Source organism: Phascolarctos cinereus, unplaced genomic scaffold, assembly GCF_003287225.1.
Source record: "Phascolarctos cinereus isolate Bilbo 61053 unplaced genomic scaffold, phaCin_HiC Scaffold_2;HRSCAF=192, whole genome shotgun sequence".
NCBI classification, from domain to species: Eukaryota; Metazoa; Chordata; class Mammalia; order Diprotodontia; family Phascolarctidae; genus Phascolarctos; species Phascolarctos cinereus.
In genome coordinates this window covers 220,368,970-220,391,926 of record NW_027555625.1, presented here as the reverse complement: position 1 = coordinate 220,391,926, position 22,957 = coordinate 220,368,970, and the positions used below count along the sequence as shown (strand labels likewise).

Genomic DNA, 22,957 nt, shown 5'->3' with positions numbered 1-22,957 from the left:
TCATTTCTTATCTCTTGCTTCATTTCTTTTAGATACTCATGCAGTTCTTATAGAAAATTTATTTTTTCCTTTGAGTCTCTGCTTATAGTTATTATGCAATTAATCTCTTCTTTTTGGAGGATCTTTAGCTTTTCAATAATTTTTTATACTGGTTGATGTTTTCTTCAATTTATTCATTTCTCCAGCTTTAGTTCCTAAACTGGGACTTTGTGCTACAGCCAGGCTCTACCCTCTGCTCCACTTTTTGGTGGATTATTGGCTGTACTTGATTTTTCTCTGGGTCTCCTGGGTTCCTGTGTTCACTTGTCAAATACTTCCAGTATTTAGACTCCAAGGATCTTTGAGGTTCAGAGTGATGGATCTTCAGGGACTTCTCTGGCATCTAAGGACAGATTGTTAGGGATCTCAGAGCCCCTGGGCCTAAGCTGTCCTGGTCTAAATTGTTGCTGTCCTATACTCTGGTTGTTGTCATGGCCTGTTTGCTGTTGCTCCTCAGGGTTTCCAAGGTCCTCATCTGACTACCCTGAGGCCCCCCACTCTTACAGCCTCCTTATACAGAGCCTTGCAATCTACATGTGTCCCTGGCCATCTCTGGTGAGACTGGGAAAAAAGTGGGAGCCTATTTTCCTGTCATGCTCAATCACCCTCCTGTTGCCCTCTGGCTTCTGGCTGGATTTTTGTATAGTTCTGGGGTAGAAGAAGTCACTTGCTATAGTTTCCTATTGTATTTCTCATTCGTTATTTGTTCTGGTGCAAATTTCAGGGTTTTACTGGAATACTTTTGTGGGAGCTGGGCAGTTTGCCTTTGTTTAGACACCCATCTTGACTTGAAGTCTAAATATTATTTAACAAAGACAATGAGGAAATCTCTTTCTCCAGTAGTAGTCGCTCATACACAATTTATTAACAAATTAAATCTATGATAAAGCAAAGACATAGACAACTTCACAATATTTTGACTGAGCTAGCATCACCTCAAACTCTCCACATAAGAGTAGATGACTCCACTTCCAGAAACACAATTTAACAATTTAGTTCATTCCAAATACTGATTATAGTCTTCATAATTTTCTTCATATTTTCCCCTCAAGATAAGAATTAAATCCAGTCTCTCAGGGGATAAGCTAAGTAAATCTTTTTTCTTTGTTCTCTCTTTAGTCATCACAGGAAGTAGTCTTTCCAGAATATATTGTATTTGCCAGCTCCTCACTGACTCTTTATAAAGTTCCCTTACACCAAAAATAAAACCTCCACACTCCCCCTCACTCCATAGGAAGAAGTACCTCACATCAAGACATTTTTCAACTGTCATGCAAAGTATTATTCCCATAACATTTCATTTGATTCTTAATGATATAGTAACAATATCTGTAGTTTCTGTGGGAAAGTCAAATGAAACAAATGTTAGTTTCATATCCTCTACCTTTCCCAATGTATCTGTCCCCACATTCCCTATCCTAGAAATCCATCATTCATGAAAATTAATTTAAAAAAATAGGAGAGAAAATCTGGTTTAGCAAAACTAACTAACATATTGAAAAATTTTGACATAATATATGCTTCATATCCATAGACCCCTACCTCTGTAAAGAATTGATAGTAAGGTAGAAGGGAAGAGGTACCTTCTTATTTCTCTTATTTGAGGTCAAGCTAAGAAATTCTAATTTCTCAACATTCCATTCTGATTGTTTTATTGTTATATTTTCTATTTACATTATTATAGTCATTATTGTATATTGTTTTCCTGATTTTGCTTATTTCACTTTGAATTAGTTCACAAAAGTCTTCCAATGATGCCCTATATTCATCATGTTTATTTTTCCTCATAGAAAGGTAATATTATATTGTGATCATGTGACACAATTTGTTTAGCCATTCACCAATCAATGGGCATATAATTTGTTTCCAGTTCTTCCTATTAGAAAAAGGTACAGATAATGTTTTACTGTTTGATTGCCTTTCTTGTTATTTATGGTTTTAATATCATCTGATTTCCTAATGCCTGGCAGATGCCTTTCTGAGCAAGGCTTGCCTTCTGCCTTGATTTATGTCCAGGTAGAAGAGGAAAGCCTTAACCTTCACCAATTATAGAGAAAAGCAGCATGGTTGGGAAAGATCATGATGCTCTCCCTAAGTATTCACCAAAGTTTTGCTCAGTCCCTTCATCCAGATCATATGCTAGCCCTCTAGTCGATATGTTTAAACCACCAAGCAACCATCACAAACACTTCAAAAAGGTTTCAGAGGATCCCAGCTTACAATTATCTATTTTTTTTTAGTGAGGCAATTGGGGTTAAATGACTTGCCCAGAGTCACACAGCTAGGAAGTATTATGTATCTGAGGCCAGATTTGAACTCAGGTCCTCCTGAATCCAGGGCCAGTGCTCTATCCACTGCTCTACCTAGCTGCCCCTACAATTATCTATTTCTGTGGCAGTGGGTTCAAACATGATTAAAAGGCAGAAAGTAAAAACAATCTTTCCACATACTGCTGAAAGTCACCAAATATTACTTAACATTGCACAGGGAGATATTATCACTTTGCTTATCTCTGAGGAAAATGATGACTGGTTTTATCGAGAACATGATGAAACTAAAGTGAAGAGTTGGTCTCCATCATTGTATATGAAGTTACTAGAAGAAAATGAAGAAGAAACATTAAATATGCCGGTTCCATGCCCTGTACCCATTAAAAGCATCAGTAGAGTGTATTTATCAGTTAAAAAAAAAGTAGGATTATCATCCTGCCCCCAGATTATCTGGCATATTTGTCTGGAGGATTTCCTACAGACAAAAGAGTAGATGTTTTTTGAAAAGTTTGACATTAAACCATCAGGGCCCAAATCTTCTAAGTTAGATACAGATGTAACAAAAAGTCTTCTTTTCAAAAGGGAGAAAATCCTTTCTCTACTGTGAAGCTGACCAACAGTGACAAATGATAGATCGGTACCAAAAACTGATTGAATAAAAGTCAAAAAAGTAATGCCCAGTATTCTTTCCCTGTGTAAACCACAGGTTCACTATTATGATTATCTTGCTTAACATCTGCTGTCATTGTACAGGAATGAAACATTGCAAAAGTTTTCCAATTTTCAATGGATCTGTCTCTGTAAAACTGAGGGAATTATAACTGCCAATTTATAAGATTTGAGAGTGAGTTTAAAGAAACTGACATAATATATTTTAATATACATCATAATTAATAATAAACATTTTCTTCCTCTTCTGTTTAGAAAACCAATAGACTATTCCATTGTTTCTCTTTAGGGGATGGCAGAGTCCCATATTTTTAAAAATATGACATTTTATAGAAATGAGATACTGAATAAGGTATTGATTTTGCTTTTATGTTCTAACTCACTGTATTGAAATGCAAAATGATTATTTTGTTTTAAGACTAAGTATGTATTGTTCTAAATAAGCAACAGAACTGTAGTATTCAATGGTTTTACATCATGCATAAATCATAAATCACTTATATTGTTTTAGATTATCAAGGTACCATTTCTAATTGTAAAGTCAAATTTTTGGTTTTTTAAATCAAGGCATATAAACTCCAAATGTGGAACTGTGACAGGGAATGCACTTCCCATCCCAATCCGGTTATTTCAAAGTTAGGAGAAATCATCCACATCACATGTAATTTTTAGAACTTTGCTTCCTAAAAATGACACATAAACTATTGAATTTTGGTTTGTACTCCAAATTAACAAATAAAACTTCAAGATTAAGAAAAAACTTTGGAAAACTGATACTTTTAATGGCCCTAATTGGCTCCCTGAAACAAAGAGTCATTACCTTCAACACACACACACCCCAATAGTCTTCCAGTGATGTAATATGGCTGTGTCATGGAATGTCACAATCTTTGAATGTTTAAAGTTGAGGGTCATTCATAGAAGAACATGAGAGGAACATGATGACATTGAGCAGGTTGCAACCCATCACTAAGCAAGAACTGTACAAGAGAAGTATCATAAAAGATATCATTAGGGAGATGTGTGACCGGAAGCAAAAGTGATCCAATAATGTGTTGAGAGCAAGAAATACCTGATGGAAGAAGTGGCATGCCCCATTGGTATTCACACTATGTCAAGAGATCTAAGGCACTCAGCACTTCTGGTGAACTCTTCATGGAAGACTTATGGGGGGACATGAACAAGAATCATCTAGGATGAGGGGGGATAGATGAGTTGTGATCTTATCACTGAAGGACCCACATCAGTGATCATCCAGGAGAATGTAAGCTCCTTGAAGACAAGGGCAATTTTTTGGGTTTTGTCTGTGTAGCTGTAGTGCCTAGCTTAGTGCTTTGCCCCTAACAGGCACTTAGTAGGTGTTTGTTGAATTGAATTGAATCAAATTAACCACCTTCTCCAAACTTTCCAGGTTTTTATCCAGTGTAAAATCCTGACCCTAGGTGCCAGGACAAAGATTATCTCTCTCTGTTGAAGAATCTTTTCCAACAAGTACTTAATGATTCTCAGTCTTTGCGCAATTCCTCTCCCACCTTTCAATACGATGCGCTTGCAGATATACACAATGCCAACAGATATTCTTTCTCTTCCTAACACCTCACCTCAATGGTCATATCCAGGAAGCCTTCTCTGATTAACATTATCTTCCCGAAGTTTATGTACTATATTTCATTTGCACTTTAAAAATTTGCTCTGGCTCATTATGGCCCCATCCTAAGGTTTCAGGAAAAATCTCTATAACAAGACTTGTCCCTTTTAGAAAAGGTTCTCAGTATTTAAAATATTGATCACATATAATAGACCTATTTACTTCATCTGTCACAAAAAGAACACCTAAAACATAAAAAACTCAGAACCGGTTCTCCATTATATTTAACACATAAAACAATACACACAATGCCAATTATACTCTTCAGAGAAGTAAAGACAATTTTGCAGTGGTATGGAGCAATATATAATATTCACCTCAAATCTGATCCTAGTCCTTTCACCTACAAAATTCTCATGGTAGTGGTGTTTCTTCTCCACTGAGAAGCATTATAGTTGTAGGAATTGCCTCCTGTTGGGTAGTCAGGTAATTTCTCTCTCCTCTTGGTGGAAGTCCATGGGATAGGTTCTCTGAGTCTCAAGCAATATACTAAAAAGAGGGAAAGGTGTATAGCCCTTATACTATAGCTTTCTGTAGCCCTTATAGCCTTCTCAGAGGACAGCTCCTGGCTCATCTGGCAACCATCTTTGTCATAACATCCCCAGCCATGGGGATCAAGGGGCCACCCAGGATTGCATGTCCTTTATAAAAGGGCCAGAATGTGTCTCACTGGGAAGGGGCAGAAGCAATGCCTAGATCCATGGGAAATGCCCCAGTATAATCCTTCTTAGATACTTATTTACATATTACTCTGTACGTTTCCTTAAATCATTTAGGATGAATGTTCATGATCCCTAACCTGACTGTAGCTACAGCAGAGACTTGGACTTCTATTTCTTAGTACAGTATATTTAGTTTATATTTTTCCATGTCTATTGTCATAGTTTGTCCACATTTGAAGTTCTCTCTTTAACCTTTATTTTTCTTCTCTGGAGAAGTGTATGCTATGGAAAGGGGGGGGGAGCTGAGTTGAAGAGGATCATGTAATGTGAACATGTGATACAGTTATGACCCATGGGTTCATTCAACCTCTGATCTTTAACATCCCACAGGACCCTGATCTCTGATCTCTGATTTCCAAGAGAATCCTGGTTTCGGATGTCTCCTAGTCCAGGGCTGACTTTTCCCAGGATGCTTCCCTCTCTTTAAATCTATAGCCCTGTCCTCACTTCCAGGAAAAGATATGGTGCCCACTGAGCCACTATAGTTAGACATTGACCCTAGAATGGCAGGTGGCAAACAAACAGATTAAGGTGTAGGGAGAAGGGAAGAGGAGGGAGGGGAAATGTTAGGAGAAGGTCCAGGGGGTCTCTCTTCCAAGGTGTTTCTCAGGTTTAGAAGAATGCTGGGGTTTGAAGGGAAAAGTTGCCCAGAGGGAGGTACACAAGGCTAGGGGAAGCTGATTAATCATCAGTGGAGCTCTGATAAGCCTCTGCCAGCTGGACATAGGATCAACATAGGCAGAGATGAAAGGTTTTGTGAAGCCAGAGGATCAGTCAAGACAGTGTGGCTGAAGCTTGAGACCATACCTGGGACAAAACGACTTCAACATGTGATCGAGACCCCCTGAGCCAGGCAAATGGGAGGTGAAAGCCCTTCTCTGTATTTACATCCTTCCCCAAAACCCCTCCCTTGGGTTAGCTTCTGTTGCTCTTCATCCTTTGTCCTATTCCTCCCATTCTATTTTTACTCCCTTATCCATTCTAGTTCTTCTTCACTCCCTTCTTTCCCCAGTGGGATAAGGATACCAAAAAGGGATCTAGTGCTTGAGTCTGTGTATGTCCATCCCCTGTATACCCTTGTGCCTGCCAATACTCCTCAACTAAATGGGCATGGCATGGGACCATGGGTATGTTCTCCAATTCCTGAAAGCCCAGGTTGGTGCCACTTTATATTAGAGGCCTTACCTGATTCTCTCAGGTATTGATTGTAATGTATTGAAGCCTCTCCCCCTGAATTCACTTTATTTGTATATGTACTGTATTTACTTATCATGAACATATGGTTTCCTACCCAGTAGAAAGTAAGTTCCTTGAGGGCAGGGATTGTCTTACTTTTGTGTTTCTACCCTAGCTCCTATGCCTGGCACCTAGTGATAAATTCCTGTTGTTGATTGTGTCTCCCTTTTAGTTGTCTGGGTTTGAAGCATCCTTGCCGGTTACAGAAAAGTCGAATTCTCTGACCCAGGATTTAGATAAGGCAAGTGCTGAACAAATTGTACAGCTCCTGGGGCAGTGTGATGCTGAGATCTTCCAGAAGGAAGGACAAATAGCGCCTGTCTACCAGGTAACTTCTCAACAGCCTTACATATGTCAGATCTGTATACTCCAGAGCTAATCTCTGCCTTGACACCTCTTTCCCCCTATTCTTGACAACGGTCTCTGCCCCTGGATCCCAGTCCCCAATCCTTCAAATCCAGGAATAACAACATGAGGGAACTTTGGCCTGGGCCCTCTTCTCTGGATCTCACCTCAATTTGGTCTCTGACAGCGGCTCTACAGTGAATCAGTCTTAACAACTGTGGTCCATGTGGCTGGAAAAGTTCAGGAAGTACTAAAGGTACTAATACTTATCAATCCCTCTGTCTAAATAATCTAATATCTCCAGGTCCCCATATCTTCTGTTGTCCTATCCCTTTCTCTCTTTTCCTCTCTTACCTTTTCTAATCCAGATGAATATTATATTTTTCCTTCTCCCCCTCCTTTTCTACCACCTGTCATTATGTTCTCCTATTTTGCTTAGCTCCACCTCATGAAACCTTGGCTCTACTTTCAGGACTTCCTAACTTCAATCCTTGACCCTCCAATTTACTCTTTTTTTTCCCTTCAGTCTAGGCTTGTGTTGTCATGGGTATAAGGAAACAATAACCAGAGGAGTCTATGGTCCTCCTCTACAGGGCCTGTCTCTTCTTAACATAACTCAAGTATGCTTAAGGTTTAAACTGCACTTAATTCTATTTAAAACTGGTTTCTGAAATTCCAGTAGACTTATTGATGCTGCAAAGTTACCATCCCACTTTCCTCATCCTGAGTAAGCCCTCCTGGTTGATTTTTAGAACCCCTCTCCTCTTTTGCTACTGTTCCATGCTCCCTGATCCTATCACTACAGCATTGCATGGCATGACAGCTGACAGCAGACTGCTATGCAAACCTGGGCATCCAGCCACTCAATGCCTTTGAATACAAGCAAAGAGCATGTCCTACTACTTGTTCTGAGGTGGTAAGGGAGACCCCATGTGACTATTCTTGATTGAATTATCATTCCCTCCTCTGCTTGGTGGTATCAAAAACCATTCTAACCCATTCCAGGGCCATTGTTTACCGCTGCCCTAAATTCCACCCTCATGACAGAGAGGCAGGCTGTGTACTGGAAAAATGTGTGTTCTGAGGACTTGGCTGGTTTAAATCATGCCTCTGCCAGTGATCACCTGTATGACCCCAATTGGGCAGCATCATTAACCTTTCTGGACCTCAGTTACCTCATCTGCAAAATGAGGAGTTGGACTAATTGGTCCAAAGAACTAGTGTGGAAATTTTCTCCATCAATGCAGATTTAGCAAGTCATTTGTAACTGATAGTTGTAGAGCTTTGCTGGGGAGGGAAGTGGATTGAGAAGTAGCTTGTTCATGGTCACACAGCTAGTATGTGTAGCATAACTCAAGTTTTCCTGACTCCAAGGTCAACCCTTTGTGCTCTATACCCTACTGCTTCTCATTTGTATTTCTCATTTATATATAGGGATGAGAGGAGAGGCAAAGGGTTCTTCTCTTTACTAACAAAGGGAGGGATGTCCATTTCCTCTTTTAAACCAGATCTTGCTAATAGTTATGGGTATATTACTTCTTAGGATCCTGAAGGGGGGCTTATTGTTCTAAGTGGAGGGGGAACTTCAGGCCGGATGGCGTTTCTTATATCGGTGAGTGCTCTGATCCCAATGATGCCGCTGACTCCATATCCACTGTCACTGCCCAGAGCCTAGAAGCCCACCTTATCTGAACCCCCAAGAACCATCATCCTGATCATGGTTCCTGCCCAGTTCCCCTCCCCCAACCTCTATCTTCCATGGTATTCAGTTTTCTTTGATCGCATCCTAGACATCTGCTAACACTCTAGCTATCTTATTTTTCCAATTTACCCTATGAAAAAGCATTTAATTGTGTAAGTCCTTGTGAGGCTGAGTTAAGTCTCATACAAAAAGAATTACCCAGTGTCTAAGATCTCTAAGAGTTAAAATTCAAGACAATTTTCTTTTCTTCACTATTATTATTTTCTTACATCCTTTTCCCCTGACAGGTTTCCTTTAACCAACTAATGAAAGGCTTGGGACAGAAACCTCTCTATACCTACCTCCTTGCAGGGGGTGACAGGTAAGGGGACTTATGGCCTTTGTAGGGTTCTCAACCTATCCTTCCTGTACTATAGGCTTTTTATGTCCTAGGAGGACCACTGACCATGAGTTTGTCCTCTTAGGTCTGTGGTGGCCTCTAGGGAGGGAACTGAAGACAGTGCCTCCCATGGGACTGAGGAACTGAAGGTTAGAGACAGCTAACCTCAGACCCCTTAGATGGACAAAAGCTCTTGACTGTTTCCAGTTGATCCCTCATCACCTTCCCTAGTTTGTGTCCCTTCTCCCAGAAGGATCTTGTGCCCTGTGAACCTCCAAGATCCTCCTTATCCAAGGCAGGGTTCTCCTCCAAGTGCCCCAGAGCCCAAGAGCCCCTCTGTCTCTTCTAGGTTGCTGCAGGAAAGAAACGAGTGATTGTCATTGGCATTTCTGTTGGACTCTCTGTGAGTATGAATACAGAGGCGGGATGGAAAGATGTTGTAAGGAGGATGGGGGTGGGGAGAGAATGAGGAAGAGGATAGATCTGAGGTCTAGAAGAAGATAATAGACAGCATTAACATGATCTTGAGACTTCAGAAGCAGTATGGTGGATAAGATGCTTAACTAGGAGTCAGGAAAGGCCTAGGTTCAAATCCTATCTTTGGTTCTGAGCCTTAGGTTAATTTGCTAAGACCATAAGTATGCAGAATACTTTACAACTGTTATCTCATTTAATATTATTATTATTATCCACATTTTGCATATGAGGAAACTAAGGTTAAGAGAAATTAAGCGCTCTGAAGTAAAATTTGAACTCAGATCTTTAATGTTGTTTAGCTGTTTAATGATTTGCATGTGGTAGAGAAGGTTCCCACACCTGTGAAATCCCACTAATTCTGTCCCACTTCTGTGAATGCGAGCACAGGGCATGTGTTATCATTGCAACAACTGCATTATTCTGTAGGTTTTGATTTGGTGCTCACTTTGTTACCTGTACTAAGCTAGACACTATAGGGGATATAGAAGCACACACACACACACACACACACACACACACACACACACATATTAGTCTATTTTTATATATACTGTTTAATTGAAATTTTTTTTCTTTCTCCTCTTTATTTATTTCCCCTCATTCTCTTGCCTTATCTCAGGCTCCTTTTGTGGCTGGTCAGATGGATTTCTGTATGAATAACCCAGACATCTTCTTGCCTATTCTGGTAGGGTTCAATCCAGTAAACGTGGCTAGGTGAGTCTTCCAAATAGAAATATCAGGAATCTTCCACCTTGGAAAGGTGAAAGCTGACTGGGGAGGCATTTCCTTGAATGAATTGAGGGAAGATGGGCTAATTAGGTCTTCAGGTCCTTCCGGTCTGTTATCTGTCTTGGTAGATGGCGAAGATCTCAGCTGGTTATTATGAGTTGTCTGCTAGGATAGTGACCTCTCTATTTTTATAAGTATTCTGAGGCTGGATGATTAGTCATCAGGTACAATGGAGAAGAGATTCCTGAATTGGTCAGGCCTAGTAGGTTGTCCCTTCCAACTCTAAAATACTCCAGTCTAGTCTAATTCACATTTGAGTGTAAATGAGTGATACTTTTAACCTTCCCAGGGGTGCCCATATTTTAAAAGACATTTATTAACACAAATTAATCTTAAATTGATTGAATTTAGGCAGTGTGACGGAGGGAAATTTAAAATGTCAACTGGTATTTATGGGCAAAGTTTACCATGTAGGCTTTCCTTTATAAAACTGGGTGCTTGCATCCCCTGAAGTTTGAAGCTTAATCTGTTAGTCATTTGAACAAGCATTTATTTAAATGTCTACTATGTTCCCAGCACTGTACTAACTAAGTACTGGGGATACAATGAAAGGCAAAAGACAGAACCTGCTCTCAAGGAATTCACAGTCTAATGGGGAAGACAAAATGTATGTAGAAATAAGCTATATATGGGAAAGATGGGGAGTAATCAGTAGAGGGAAGGCATTAGAATTAAGGGAGATTAGGAAAGGCTTTCTGTAGAAGGTGGGGATTTTAGCTGGCACTCAAAAGAAGCCAGGAGGAGATGAGGAGGGTCTAGGTATGGGGTATAGCTAATGAAAATGCCCAGAATTGGGAGATGGAGTGTCTTGTCTGAGAAAGAGCAAAGAGGCCAGTGTCACTGGATCTCAAGGGCATGTGGGGGTGGGATATGGTGTAAGGTATAAGAAGACTGAAAAGGTGGTGCCGGTGGAACAGGCTATGAGAGACTTTGGATGCCAGAGGATTTTATATTTGATCCTAAAAGTGATAGGGAGCCACTGGTGTTTATTAAAGAGGGGGATAACATGCTCAGACCTGTGCTCTAGGAAGCACTTTGGCAGCTGAGTGGAGGATGGATTGACTGGGGAGAGACTTGGGGCCGGGAGACCAAACCAGCAGGCTATTGCAATGGTCCGGCATCACGGTAATGAGCGCCTGTACCAAGATGGTGACAGTGTCAGAGCAGAGCAAGGGACATATCTGAGAAATGTTACAAAGGTAAAATTGGCTGGCCTTGGCAACAAAATATTCAGGTAGCTATTTGCAGGAAATACTATTTAACATAGCAGGTAGCAAATCCATGAATGTGGAAAATATAACTTCAAGAAAGGCTGAAATAAATTAATGGATAATAGAACTAATAAGTGATTGAATGGAAGTTAGGGGCTCTGGGTACATAGTTAATCTTTTTTTTTGAGATAATGTAATAGAAGGTGATTATTATTTTTCTTTCACGGTTTCAATTAATACTTACTAAGGAATATTTATTATGTGTCAACTGAACCTTCATATAACTATCAGATAGATGCAATAAATCTTTTCAATTCAGTTCAATAATTGATACCCACATAGCCAAAGCTTTCTTCATTCATTCATTCATTCACTCACTCATTTGCTTATTTATTCATGTATTTACTAACAAACATTTATTTAGACACACATATTCCATACCTCTTAACACCTTATAATTTGCTCCCAGGTTAACTGAATGAAGGAAGATGTGTCTATCCACAAGTATACTTTAGTACTCTCAGATTTCTCTCTTTATAATATATGCTGTGATGTAGAGAGCTTCTTGTATTGGTCTGGATGGGCCTGACGCAGTGTAGTATTTCTAATATCTAATAGTATTTCTAATATTCTTATGGTCCTGATCCTGCTGGAGCCATCCAGAGGATATGGGCTAGCACAGTCACAGCATTGGCAGTAAATACAAGGAGCAGAGTGATCTTTGGGACTGGAAACTCAAATATATCATTAGATTGGTAGTGATCGTAGTAGCAACATTTATAATAACTCATATTACAAATCACTTTACATGCCTTATCTCTGATCCTCAAAATGACTCTATGAGTAGGATGATGCAAGTATTAATGTCTCAATTTTACAGGTCAAGAAACTCAGATCTCCGGAAGTTAAATTACTTCAATTGATTTCAATTAAGCAAATATTTTCAGGTGCTTACTAAATTCAAGACACTCTATTAGGAGCTAGATTTATGAAAATTTCCATCAAGATTACACAGCAAGCTATTGTGGGCATTGCCTTTCCACTACGTGAGTGTACTTTTGAACCTCAGTAGCTGAGCATTTCAGTGTAATGCCCCTGTGGGCTCCCTCCTCTCAACTTAATTCTTGAAAGTTGGATTCCTTGGGGAAAAACTGCTCTAGGTTCAAAGTACTCTGTGGGTCCATATTCCTAAAACTATAGTTTTCCAGCTTCCAGCAATGGGTTTACCTTTGATAGTCAACCAGTGGCTATAATTAGCTCAAAGCAAAGGCATTTACTGAAATGTTACAGAGTGAATAGTAGTAACAAAATGTTCCCTTCATAAACCTGGGGGCTCACTCTCCCACAAATGTACACAGTGTTAGTAGGAGTGAATACACACATAGAGTACACATGTAGCCAAGGCATCTCAATGCCTCCAGCTCTGTAGGGCCACCCATGCCTTTTTGATTGTTATGATGGCTCCCCAGTGGATTAAATGCCAGAGAGGCTTGGGAACATAGTGCTGCCACCAATTCAGGAAAGTTAAAGCATAAACCTGATCGCTGACCCCAATCATTCACTTCCACCTCTCAAACCTCTGTCTTTCTGGGACCCAGAAATGATCCCATTGAGGACTGGAATTCCACTTTCCGTGAAATTGCGCAACGGATGCAGAAGCTGCAAGAGAAACAGGAAGCATTTGTGCTCAACCCTGTAACTGGGGTAAGCTATTCCCATCTTCTTTTTCCCCCTGTCTTTGCCCCCAACCCCATCTCAGCCATCTTACCCCTCTTAGGCTTGCTATCTGCCTTCCTAAACTTTCTGCTTTTACGTTGACCTGTACACTCTTCAAGCTTTGCTCTCAAATGTTGGCAATTGGAAGACAGTGATTCCTCACTTTATGAAAAACTTGAGCATCAACTGATCATTGAAAAAACAAATTTTGCTTTACAGTCACTCCCATTTTAACTTTATAGATGCTTTTTTTTTTGAGGCAATTGGGGTTAAGTGACTTGCCCAGAGTCACATAGCTAGTGAGTGTTATGTGTCTGAGGCCGGATTTGAACTCAGGTCCTCCTGACTCTGGGGCTGGTGCTCTATCTACTGTGCCACCTAGCTGCCTCTGATGCTTTATCTTTATTTCTGATTTTCAGTTAGATTATTGTGTTTAATCATGTCTGATTCTTCGTAACCCCATTTGGGGTTTTCTTGGCAAGGATTGTCATTTCCTTCTCCAGCTCATTTTACAGATGAGGAAACAAAGGTAAGCAGGGTTAAGTGACTTGTCCAGGGTCATGTAGCTAGTAAGTGTCTTAGGCAGGATTTGAACTCGGGTCTTTCTGACTCTCAGGCCTGACACTGCACCACCTAATTGCCTTTTCAATTAGCAGCCAATACATAATACTTTAGCTCTAGGTTTCACTTCTCCCAAGTCCTCACCCTTTAAATTTTTCTGTTAATGATTGTTATTAGTATAACACTGACTTCCCTGACCCTATTGCCTGAAGACCAGGTATGTTACCTTTCACTCCTATAATAATCAGTCTCCACCAATGGAAAGAGTATTATGCAAATGTTAAACCATAGGTTACATTAGGAAAACATCTAATGAAACTTTAAAAAAAAATGTTTGTGAGGCATACAAAAAAATCAGCTAATGTAATATAAATAATCACTAAGCCAGACAGTGGCTAGAGAGATGGCCTCAGTCAGGAAGATCTCGGTTCAAGTCACATCTCTGACCCATACTACAAGTGTGACGCTGGGCAATTCACTTAACCTCTCAGTTCCTCAGGCAACTCTCCAAAGCTTCAAATTGCAAAGCAAGTTCAGCCTCTTCTGAAGTTACCTGTACCAGTGAAATCACAAGTTCAGTCCAAAAATATGAATCTGCCTTATAAGTTTGGGTCTGCACATAAATGTTTTGGTGTTTTTTAAAAATAGTGAAAACTCTTTCTACTCCCCTCCACCAAGCTGCAGAAAGGCGTTCTCAAGCCTCCTGGGCTCCCTGACGTCTCTTCTCTGATGCTTCTTGGATTTTTTCTAACTTGTACCTTGCCACCATCCATCTCTTCACTTTTGTCTCAACCTAGATTTCTCCCTACATGTATCTCTGTGCTATTTGCTATGTTTGCTAAATGTATGGAGCAATCATTGATGTGATATCATTGTCGCTGTTGTTAGTCCTTTGTTCTCAAAGAGGACCACGACATCAGGAAGGTGCTGTCATGACCTACCAGACGCATGTGAAACAACAATTTTTAGATAGGGAAAAAAGAAGAAAAACAAGGGCCAGGGAGGAGAGGGGATCCCTGAAAAGTGTTTTAGTGTGAAAGCCACCCACCTCCAGCATAATTCTTTACCTCCAGGGTCCAGGTGCACCATTTTCAACAAAAAGTACTGAAGATGATCTACTCCCTTTCTCACCTCACCTCCCACTCCCATGCTTTCTGGTTCTTTCGCTTCAGATCGTCTTGACATCTATCTCCCCTAAAAGAAGAGCACCTTTAATATCACCTGGCCAATTTTATTTCTGATTGTTTTTTACGCTCTCCCAATCTTTTTCCTGTCCTGTTCACCTCAGCCTGAAGGGCTCAGTGATTCCTCTAGAATGAAGGGTGGAAGTGCCACCAAGATCCTGCTGGAAACTCTGCTGCTGGCAGCACACAAGACTGTGGACAGAGGCATTGAAGCCTCTCAGAGGTAGGAAGCCAAGGGTAAAGGGAGGGAGGGGTCAAAAAAAAAGGGACCAGGAGTAGAACACTGCATTCCAGAGCAGAGTGGACGATGGAGAAAAAGTGGGAGAGGAAAGAAATAGAGAGGAGCTAGGACAAAGACAGTTCCATCATCCCTGAGGGTAGGGTGGTAGAGTTAGGAGAGCTGGGGCAGTTGAACAGGAAAGGAAGATAGGTTGGCAGGTGAATATGCAGTTCAATTCAATAAGCATTTATTCAATGTCTACTATATGCCAGGTACTGTACTAGGCATTAAGGATACAAAGACAAATCAGTCCCTGCCCTCATGGAGCTTACGTTCTATTGAACTGAATAATGCTCTCTCTGTGTAACTACGGAATCTGATTTGGTTCCAAAGGCCCCAGGATTCCTAGCGATCCTAACCCAAACCATGGGGCCTATTTAAGGGAAACAGGAACCCATGGAGTATCCAGAACCAATTTGATTTCTGGGGAAAACTTTTGACCTAGAGTGACTCAAGACCAAGACCAGAGTAGTTTTGTACTATATCTCCCTACTTCAAAGGGTATCTTAGAGGTGCTAAGGGTGGCATCAGCATCACCTCAGCATCAAATGACGAATTCTTTACAGGTCTCTGCAATCTTCCCCATAGCCCTCCCAGGAAGACCTTATCATGCCCTTTTTGTTACCTATTAATCTATCAAGCCCTCTTTTGCCTCTCATGGTATCAGCCTGACTGACCACTTTACTTCATTAAGGTCTAGCTACTTTGATCCATTTAGGAATAGTGCTTCCCTTGGGGGAAAATCCCCTTCTCAAAGAGGGATCTATTTGAAAGAGCTGTTGTAGGGACAAGGCAGAGCTTAGGAACTTTCTGGGTGTTCTAGAGCTGGAAGGGAAGTGTCTTTCACTTCTTCATAGCTGTCTCCTGGAGATCTTGAGAACATTTGAACGAGCACACAAAGTCACCTGCATCCAAAGCCCCAAGATTGCAGCGCTGATGAAGCAGGCAAGCACCAGGTAATGAGGGGACAGGTTTAAAGTAGTGTGAGCCAGGTCTGGGTAGGGGACAACAAAGATTTAAGGGAAACACTTGTGAATCTAGAATAGGGTGACTAAGGGGAGGTGGGTGTTATAAAAGTCCTTCCTTGTTGTCTTCCTGGATGATGTTAATCTGTTCCCATTGGGAAGCCTTGGTTGTTTCTTTGTGCTTGGCTAGCTCTCTCTTTCTGAATTTTTCTCTGGTAATATCTGTTCTCAAATCCTCTAACTTTTGAACTGACTCTACTGATCTCTGACCCTGTTCCCAGTCTGCAGAAGAATGGCCGAGTGTACCTGGTTGGTTGGCAGACTCTAGGTATTATTGCCATCATGGATGGAGTGGAGTGCATACACACCTTTGGTGCAGGTGGGAACCCAGTCCAGCCTGCCACTCTGATCTACATTGCTAACCTCATCTGCCTCCTCACCCCAACACTTCTCTATCCCCAACACAGTGGGCTCCTTACCCAACATTTCTCTTAACCCAAACTAACCTGAAGCCCTTATCCTATGGCACTCTCTTAATCCAATGCAATTCCCTAACCCTATTAATCCTTTGTTAATCAGTCCAAGATTCAAGTACCCTTAGGTATCTTTCCATATCACCCCATGTTCTTCACAGCTTGAACGCCCTCCTTTCTAATCCTCTTCCAACCCCAAGACCTCAGATCTTGGTGAAGTCTGCTCCCTTCCCCATGTCCATACGCGTTCATGCTCCTAAAAGATAGCTTTTAAAATCTGACATAAGTACCTGTTTATCTCCTAAACTTACTAGATTTCCAAGATGTTCCAGGCTTCCTAATTGGTGATCATAGTGACATATTTAATCAGAAGGAAGAAATTGTTGCCCAGGTTGGAAGCTGATGGGAAGGATGAAACTTGGGGAGATAGATGGGCTGGAGAAGAGAATGGGGACTAGCCCCAAAGACCAAAGCTATACTGTGTGGAGGGGGTGGAAGGAAGGTTCATGGGAAGGCATTAGAATTTGCTAAGGGTTGTTAGGCAAGGCAAGGCAAGAAGCCTGTATTAAGCATTTACAATGAGATAGTACTGTGCTAAGTACTAGGGATACAAATGCAACACCCCCCCCAAAAAAAAAGACAGTCCATGGCCTTATGTTCTAATGAAATTTACATTCTAATGGAAGCAAACAACACACAAAATGAAACTGAAAAGCTGGAGTTGGGGGTGTGTGGACTATGAAGATATACAAGGTGGGGAGTGGTTTTGAAGTCTGAAAAGTCAGGAGAGTTGGGAGAGGAATGAAGGTCAACTGGCCTGAGTCCCTCCAAAATATGGAGGCCTCAGGAGGAACTCACCAATGGGAGGACAGGGAGGTATATTCTAGGGTGACAAGGCCACAGAGATAACTGGAAGTGGTTAGGGACAGGAGGATATTAGCTCAGTGTATGAAGAAGGGAAATAGGAGCAAGGAATCTTAAAGGTTTAGGGGAAGGAGTGGTTGAATTTCTTCTCTCTTTTCCTCCTACCTGAGGGTCCACAGTTCTCCTTCTCCAAAGAAGATTTCCTCACTTCTATCCTACCATCCCTCACTGAAATTGACACTGTGCTCTTCATCTTCACCCTGGATGGTGAGAGGGGATATAGATGAGGTGGTTGTAGGGAGGAAAGAGTGGGAAGGGTGGTGGTTCCCCCTCCACACAGTATAGCTTTGGTCTTTGGGGGTAGTCCCCAAGTTCATCTACAATTTGATCATTTGCTTCTTCCCAAAGAGAATTTCAGCTTTGGTCCCTTCTCCCTCCATTCCAGACAACCTCACAGAAGTGGAAACATTGGTGGAGCAAGTGAAGAAGAAGACTCCAAGCCCTGGCTCACAGCACAGTGGGGCAATACTTACCAGTGAGAAACAGCAAGAATGGAAAGGGGGATGATGGGAAGTGCATGGGTGCAGTTTCATATGTCATATTTCTTTTGTTTCCATTTCTATCTTCAGTCCCCACTGAAGAAGCTCTTTCTATCCATCATCAGCATCACCTGGCCCCTGCTTTTCTTTGAATATGAAGGGAACTTCATCCAGGTAAAACTACAACTCATATTCATATATTACTTGAAGTGAGTATTTTCCTCAAACAACTCTGTGAAGCAGTTGGTAAAATATTTTTATTCTCACTTTACAGTTAAGGAAACTAAGATTTAGAGAGGTTAAATGACTTGCCCATGATCCCTCTGTTAGTAAAAAGTACAGTGGAAAGGGCAATAGTTTAGAGTCAGTGAGTCCAGATTCAAATCCCACTTGTGTGACCCTGTAGGCAAGACACTTAACCTCTTTATCTCATTTTTTTTTCAACTGTAAAGTGAAGGGATTGGAGTAGGTGGCCTGTGGGCCACCTTTTGGCTTACCTCTATGATCTTAAGTATATTAGAGTTCAGGATCTGAGTTCAGGTCTGTAGACATTCTTTCCACTACACCAAACTGTGGTGTTCTCAGTGAAAGAAATGTAGAGAAAAAAACTACTCAAGGAGGGAGGCTAAAAGCTAATAATTTTTTTAAAATTTAAATTATTTTTAAAGTATCACAGTCATTCCTTCTTTACCCTTCATCTCCTCACATTGACTCTTCTGTTGTAACAAAAAAAATTAAGCAAAACCAATCATTTAGCTCATTTTGTATAGTTCTTTAAAGTTTGCAAAGTGTTTTAAATATATGTATTATATCTCATTCAGTCTTGAGAATAAGCCTGTGATGTAGGTATTATTATTTCCATTTTATAACTGCAGGAACTGAGGTTTAGGGAGGTTAAGTGACTTACCTGATATCACATAGCTAGCTAATGACACATGTGGCAGTCTTCACAGCTCCCAGACTGGTGCTTTATCCACACTACTTGACGTGTCATATTCGAACTTCCCCCACAGCTACCTGGTGTGACAATGAAATCCATATCTGTAGAAAGCTGGTGATTTAATATTACCCTGTCCCACTTCTGTGAATGTGACAATGGGGCAGGCTGGGTAAATTCTTTTTTCACTAGGTCACAAGGCAGAGTGAATTTCAAAGGCAGTAGGTCATTGGGACACAGGTGTGAGCTATGCATTGAAGAGAACTGCTACAGTATTAACATCAAATATATGTGTTTATTGAACACCAGCTTTCTGTAGAGCTCTTTACTAAAGTCATCCTTTGACGTCTCATCATGGTGTGCAGATGACACTGGGTTCTTGAAGATCCCATCAGTGGAGCACAAACTCTGGCAGGTCCTACCGTAGGAAATACAGGTCTAGAACTAGAAGAAACGTTAGAAGTCACTTCTCTGTACCTTTGGGTACAGAGAAGGTAGGTGATTTGTACGATGACACAAAGGTAGTAAGCTGAAGATCTGGGATTTGAACACAGGTCTTGTGACTACAAGTTTGGCACTCTTTCTTGGACATGCATTATCTCCCATACCTACCTACTTACCTCTCAATCTCCTAAAGTGTACTGGTTTGGAGTACAGCCTAAAGTGTGATGGATTGTGTATCTTTTTTTTCTACTTTTTAATTTTTTGTTCATTTCTTGTTAACAACATATTGGATTCTGTTTCTAATCCATTCTACTATCCTCTTCCATTTTATATGTGAGTTCATCTCACTAACATTCACAGTTATGACTGTGAATTGTAACTTTTCTTCCATTCGTTTTTCTGACACTTTTTCTTCTCTTTAATCTGCCCTCCCTCTTATTCTACCCCTGCCTTTCCTAAGCCCTTTTCCTTTCTGTTTCCCTCATGAGTGAAATGTATTTCTATTTCAACTGTATGTGCATGTATACTCTTCCCTCCTTTGACCAGTTCAGATGAGATGCTCTTTCCTCTTTGTTGTGTAGATTCTACTTATGCTCCCCATTAATATGAGAAAATTTTCCCCATTTTCCTCTCCCCATCTCATCCCCAGTCCCTTATGTATCCCCCTTTCCCTCCTTTTTCATTCATTTTTTAAAGATCATCAAAATGTTATAATCACTCCTAGGCCTTCTGTGTAAGTAGACTCCCTCACTGACTCTTGATGAGTTCTGAGGGAATGCATGTTTTATCTCTCTACATAAGAATGTAAACAATTTAACCTTGTTTAGTTGTTTATACTTACCTTTTTTATACTTCTCTTGACTCCTTCATTTGTATATCAAATTCTGTACTCAGCTTTGATCTTTTCATCAAAAATGCTTCTAATCCTCTATTTTATTATAGTTCTATTTTCCCCCCATAGGGTTGTACTCAGTTTTGCTGAGTAAGTTATCCTTGATTGTTAGCCTAGATCAAGGGTGGGGAAACTGCGGCCTCAGGTTACCCACCCCTGGACTAGTGGATTCTTTCAATTTATACATTTTCTCTCTGATTCTAAGAGATCTGGGCATTTTTTCTTTTATGGTTTCTTAAAGATGTCTAGTCTAATTTTTGTTTTTTTTTGTTTTGTTTTGATTTTAGTCATGGCTTTCAGGTAGTCCAATGATTCTTAATTTTTTTTCTCCTTGATCTGTTTTCCAGGTCAGTTGTTTTTGTTAAGAGATAGTTTACATTTTCTTCTATTTATTCAATCTTTTGACTTTGTTTTAATATTTCTTGATGACTCATAGAATTATTAGCTTTTATTTGGTCAATCCTAATTTTCAGGGATTTATTTTCCTGGGTAAGGTTTTATACCCCTTGTTCCAAGCTGTTGATTCCTTTATCATATCTTTCATCTGTGGGTCTCATTTCTTTTCCCATTTTTCCCTCTACTGTTCTCTCTTTTTTTAAAATTAATTTTTTTGCTCTTAAACAAACAAACAAACAAACAAACAAACTCTTGCTTTATCTCTTCCAGGAATTCTGATTGGTCTTGTGTCCAAGCTGCCACTGAGCCTTTGAGCCTTTGCTTGTAGTTGTTTTCAAATCATTTTCTTCTTCTGAATTTCTCTCTTAAACTTCTCTATCACCATAATAGCTCTTTATGGTGGGATTATTTTTTTTTGTTTGCTCATTTTTCCAGCCTACTTCTTGACTTTGGACTTTATGTTAAGCTGGGGCTCTGCATACTTTCTGAGGAAAATGTCTGGGTAAGCTTCTATTTTTTTGGGTCCTTCTGCTGCTTTCTTGGGGTTTTGAGCATAGTGTTTTTCTAGGATCTTAGGGACAGCTCAGGCTAGGGACCTGCAAGCTTTCAGTGTTCACAAAGTGATGTGAGCTGAACAAAGTTTGCTTATTGCTGTTTGTTTGAACTCTGCAAGTTCCTGAACCAAGTTTTGATCAGAGCAAGACCTCTATTAGCTTGTCTCTGGTTGAAAGTTTCAACAGACTTCTGGTGGATTCAGCCACTGTTAGATCCTGAGAGACTTTCTTTGTAGGTTCAGAGTAACCAAAGTGCAGGTCTGGTATTCTGACACTGCTTATTCCACTGTAATCTTTAGCCTGATCTGGAGGCTCGAATTGAGTCCTGCTGTGATTCTGGGATCACAGCCACACAGCTACTATTTGCTTCTGAACTTGTTCTTATCTCAGGGCACAGTGAGGGTCCAAATGTGACCACTCCTTTCCTAGGCACAGGTCTCTCCCTCAACCCATCTTGGATTAGTGACCCAGAACTGGGTAGTGAGTGACAGAGCTGCCAGATAGCACTTATTTCTGAACTCTACATTATTTCAGGGACTCCTCAACACCTCTTCCTAATCCTATACTTCCTACCCTCATGCCCACTCTCAACCTTTTTTTAGTACCTGGGGAATGCCCTGCATTACCCTACGTTCCTGGCCAAACTCCATCTCCACTGTCCTCAGACCTCCCTGCCTGTCTCCCTAAACTGATCCGTGTTGGAAAAATTATTCACTGTGATTTTTTTTCTTGGATTTCTTGATCAGGATTAGGTCTAGTGTATTTTCTAGATCTTTTTGGAGGAGATGTGATAGGGGAGCTAGGCTGTACTTCTTCCTACTATACTGCTATATTGACCTTGTGTATCTGGAAGATTAACTTCACTAAATGCCAAGAGTCTTATTGTCAGATTGAGTGATACATTTTTGGCCATAGCAACTCTAGATGTAGCAGAGGGGTTGTGATTTATGTTGGTGGAAGGCGTACCTACACGAAGTAAGAATTGATTTCAGAGTACTGTTTTATGAGTTGTGGGAAAATGTCAGAGGAAGCAGAGATCTTCTCTCCTCTCACGAGGCACTTAACATCTAGCTAGGGAGACACCCCCCCCCAACCATTTAAGAGCAATTATGAAACAAAGTATCAAAAAGTACAAACAGATATAGTGGGTGTCTACAAAGCCATTTCATTCCTACAGGAGAAGAGAGAGGCTCCTGGAAACTCCCAAAGAGGAAACACCTTCCAGATGCTTGTTGCATTGAAAATATACAGGAGGACAACGTTGTAAGAGAGTGATCTGGGAGAGACAGGATTAAACAGAGGAGTTAGGTAATCTTGGAGTTAGTCCTCCTGGAGTGGAGGAGTTCGGGACAGGAGCTTTTTATTGTGCTTTATTGATAAATCTTAATGGTAGCCTGCCTTGAGGACCAAAAAAAGCTGTACAGAACACTGCATATCTCGATAATAGTCTATGCAGTCACCCATTTTGGTAAGTTACCATTTGGTAAAAGAGAAGAAACTTTTAAAAGGTAGCACCAATTCTATGCTTGCAGTACTGATTTCTTCACTTTGTATCACTCTTCAGAAGTCTCATATTTCTTTGAATATTTCATATTTGTCATTCTTTACAGCACAGTTATATTCAATTTCATTCATATACCCCAAGTTATTTCCAATTTCTTATTT

At 40.5% G+C, this 22,957-nt stretch overlaps 1 protein-coding gene across 1 annotated transcript in view; it reads left to right on the top strand.

The window, feature by feature from the left end:
* GCKR (glucokinase regulator) overlaps positions 1-22,957 on the top strand; it is a 42,478-nt gene that overhangs the window by 6,975 nt on the left and 12,546 nt on the right. The window contains 18 exon segments of the mRNA XM_020984270.2: positions 6,076-6,190; positions 6,192-6,212; positions 6,757-6,912; positions 7,117-7,185; positions 8,473-8,541; positions 8,919-8,992; positions 9,096-9,159; positions 9,360-9,413; positions 10,107-10,201; positions 13,086-13,191; positions 15,053-15,171; positions 16,086-16,184; positions 16,475-16,572; positions 16,981-17,057; positions 17,701-17,797; positions 17,976-18,024; positions 18,026-18,065; positions 18,160-18,243. Of these exon segments, the coding sequence (XP_020839929.1) occupies positions 6,076-6,190; positions 6,192-6,212; positions 6,757-6,912; positions 7,117-7,185; positions 8,473-8,541; positions 8,919-8,992; positions 9,096-9,159; positions 9,360-9,413; positions 10,107-10,201; positions 13,086-13,191; positions 15,053-15,171; positions 16,086-16,184; positions 16,475-16,572; positions 16,981-17,057; positions 17,701-17,797; positions 17,976-18,024; positions 18,026-18,065; positions 18,160-18,243 (1,486 nt within the window).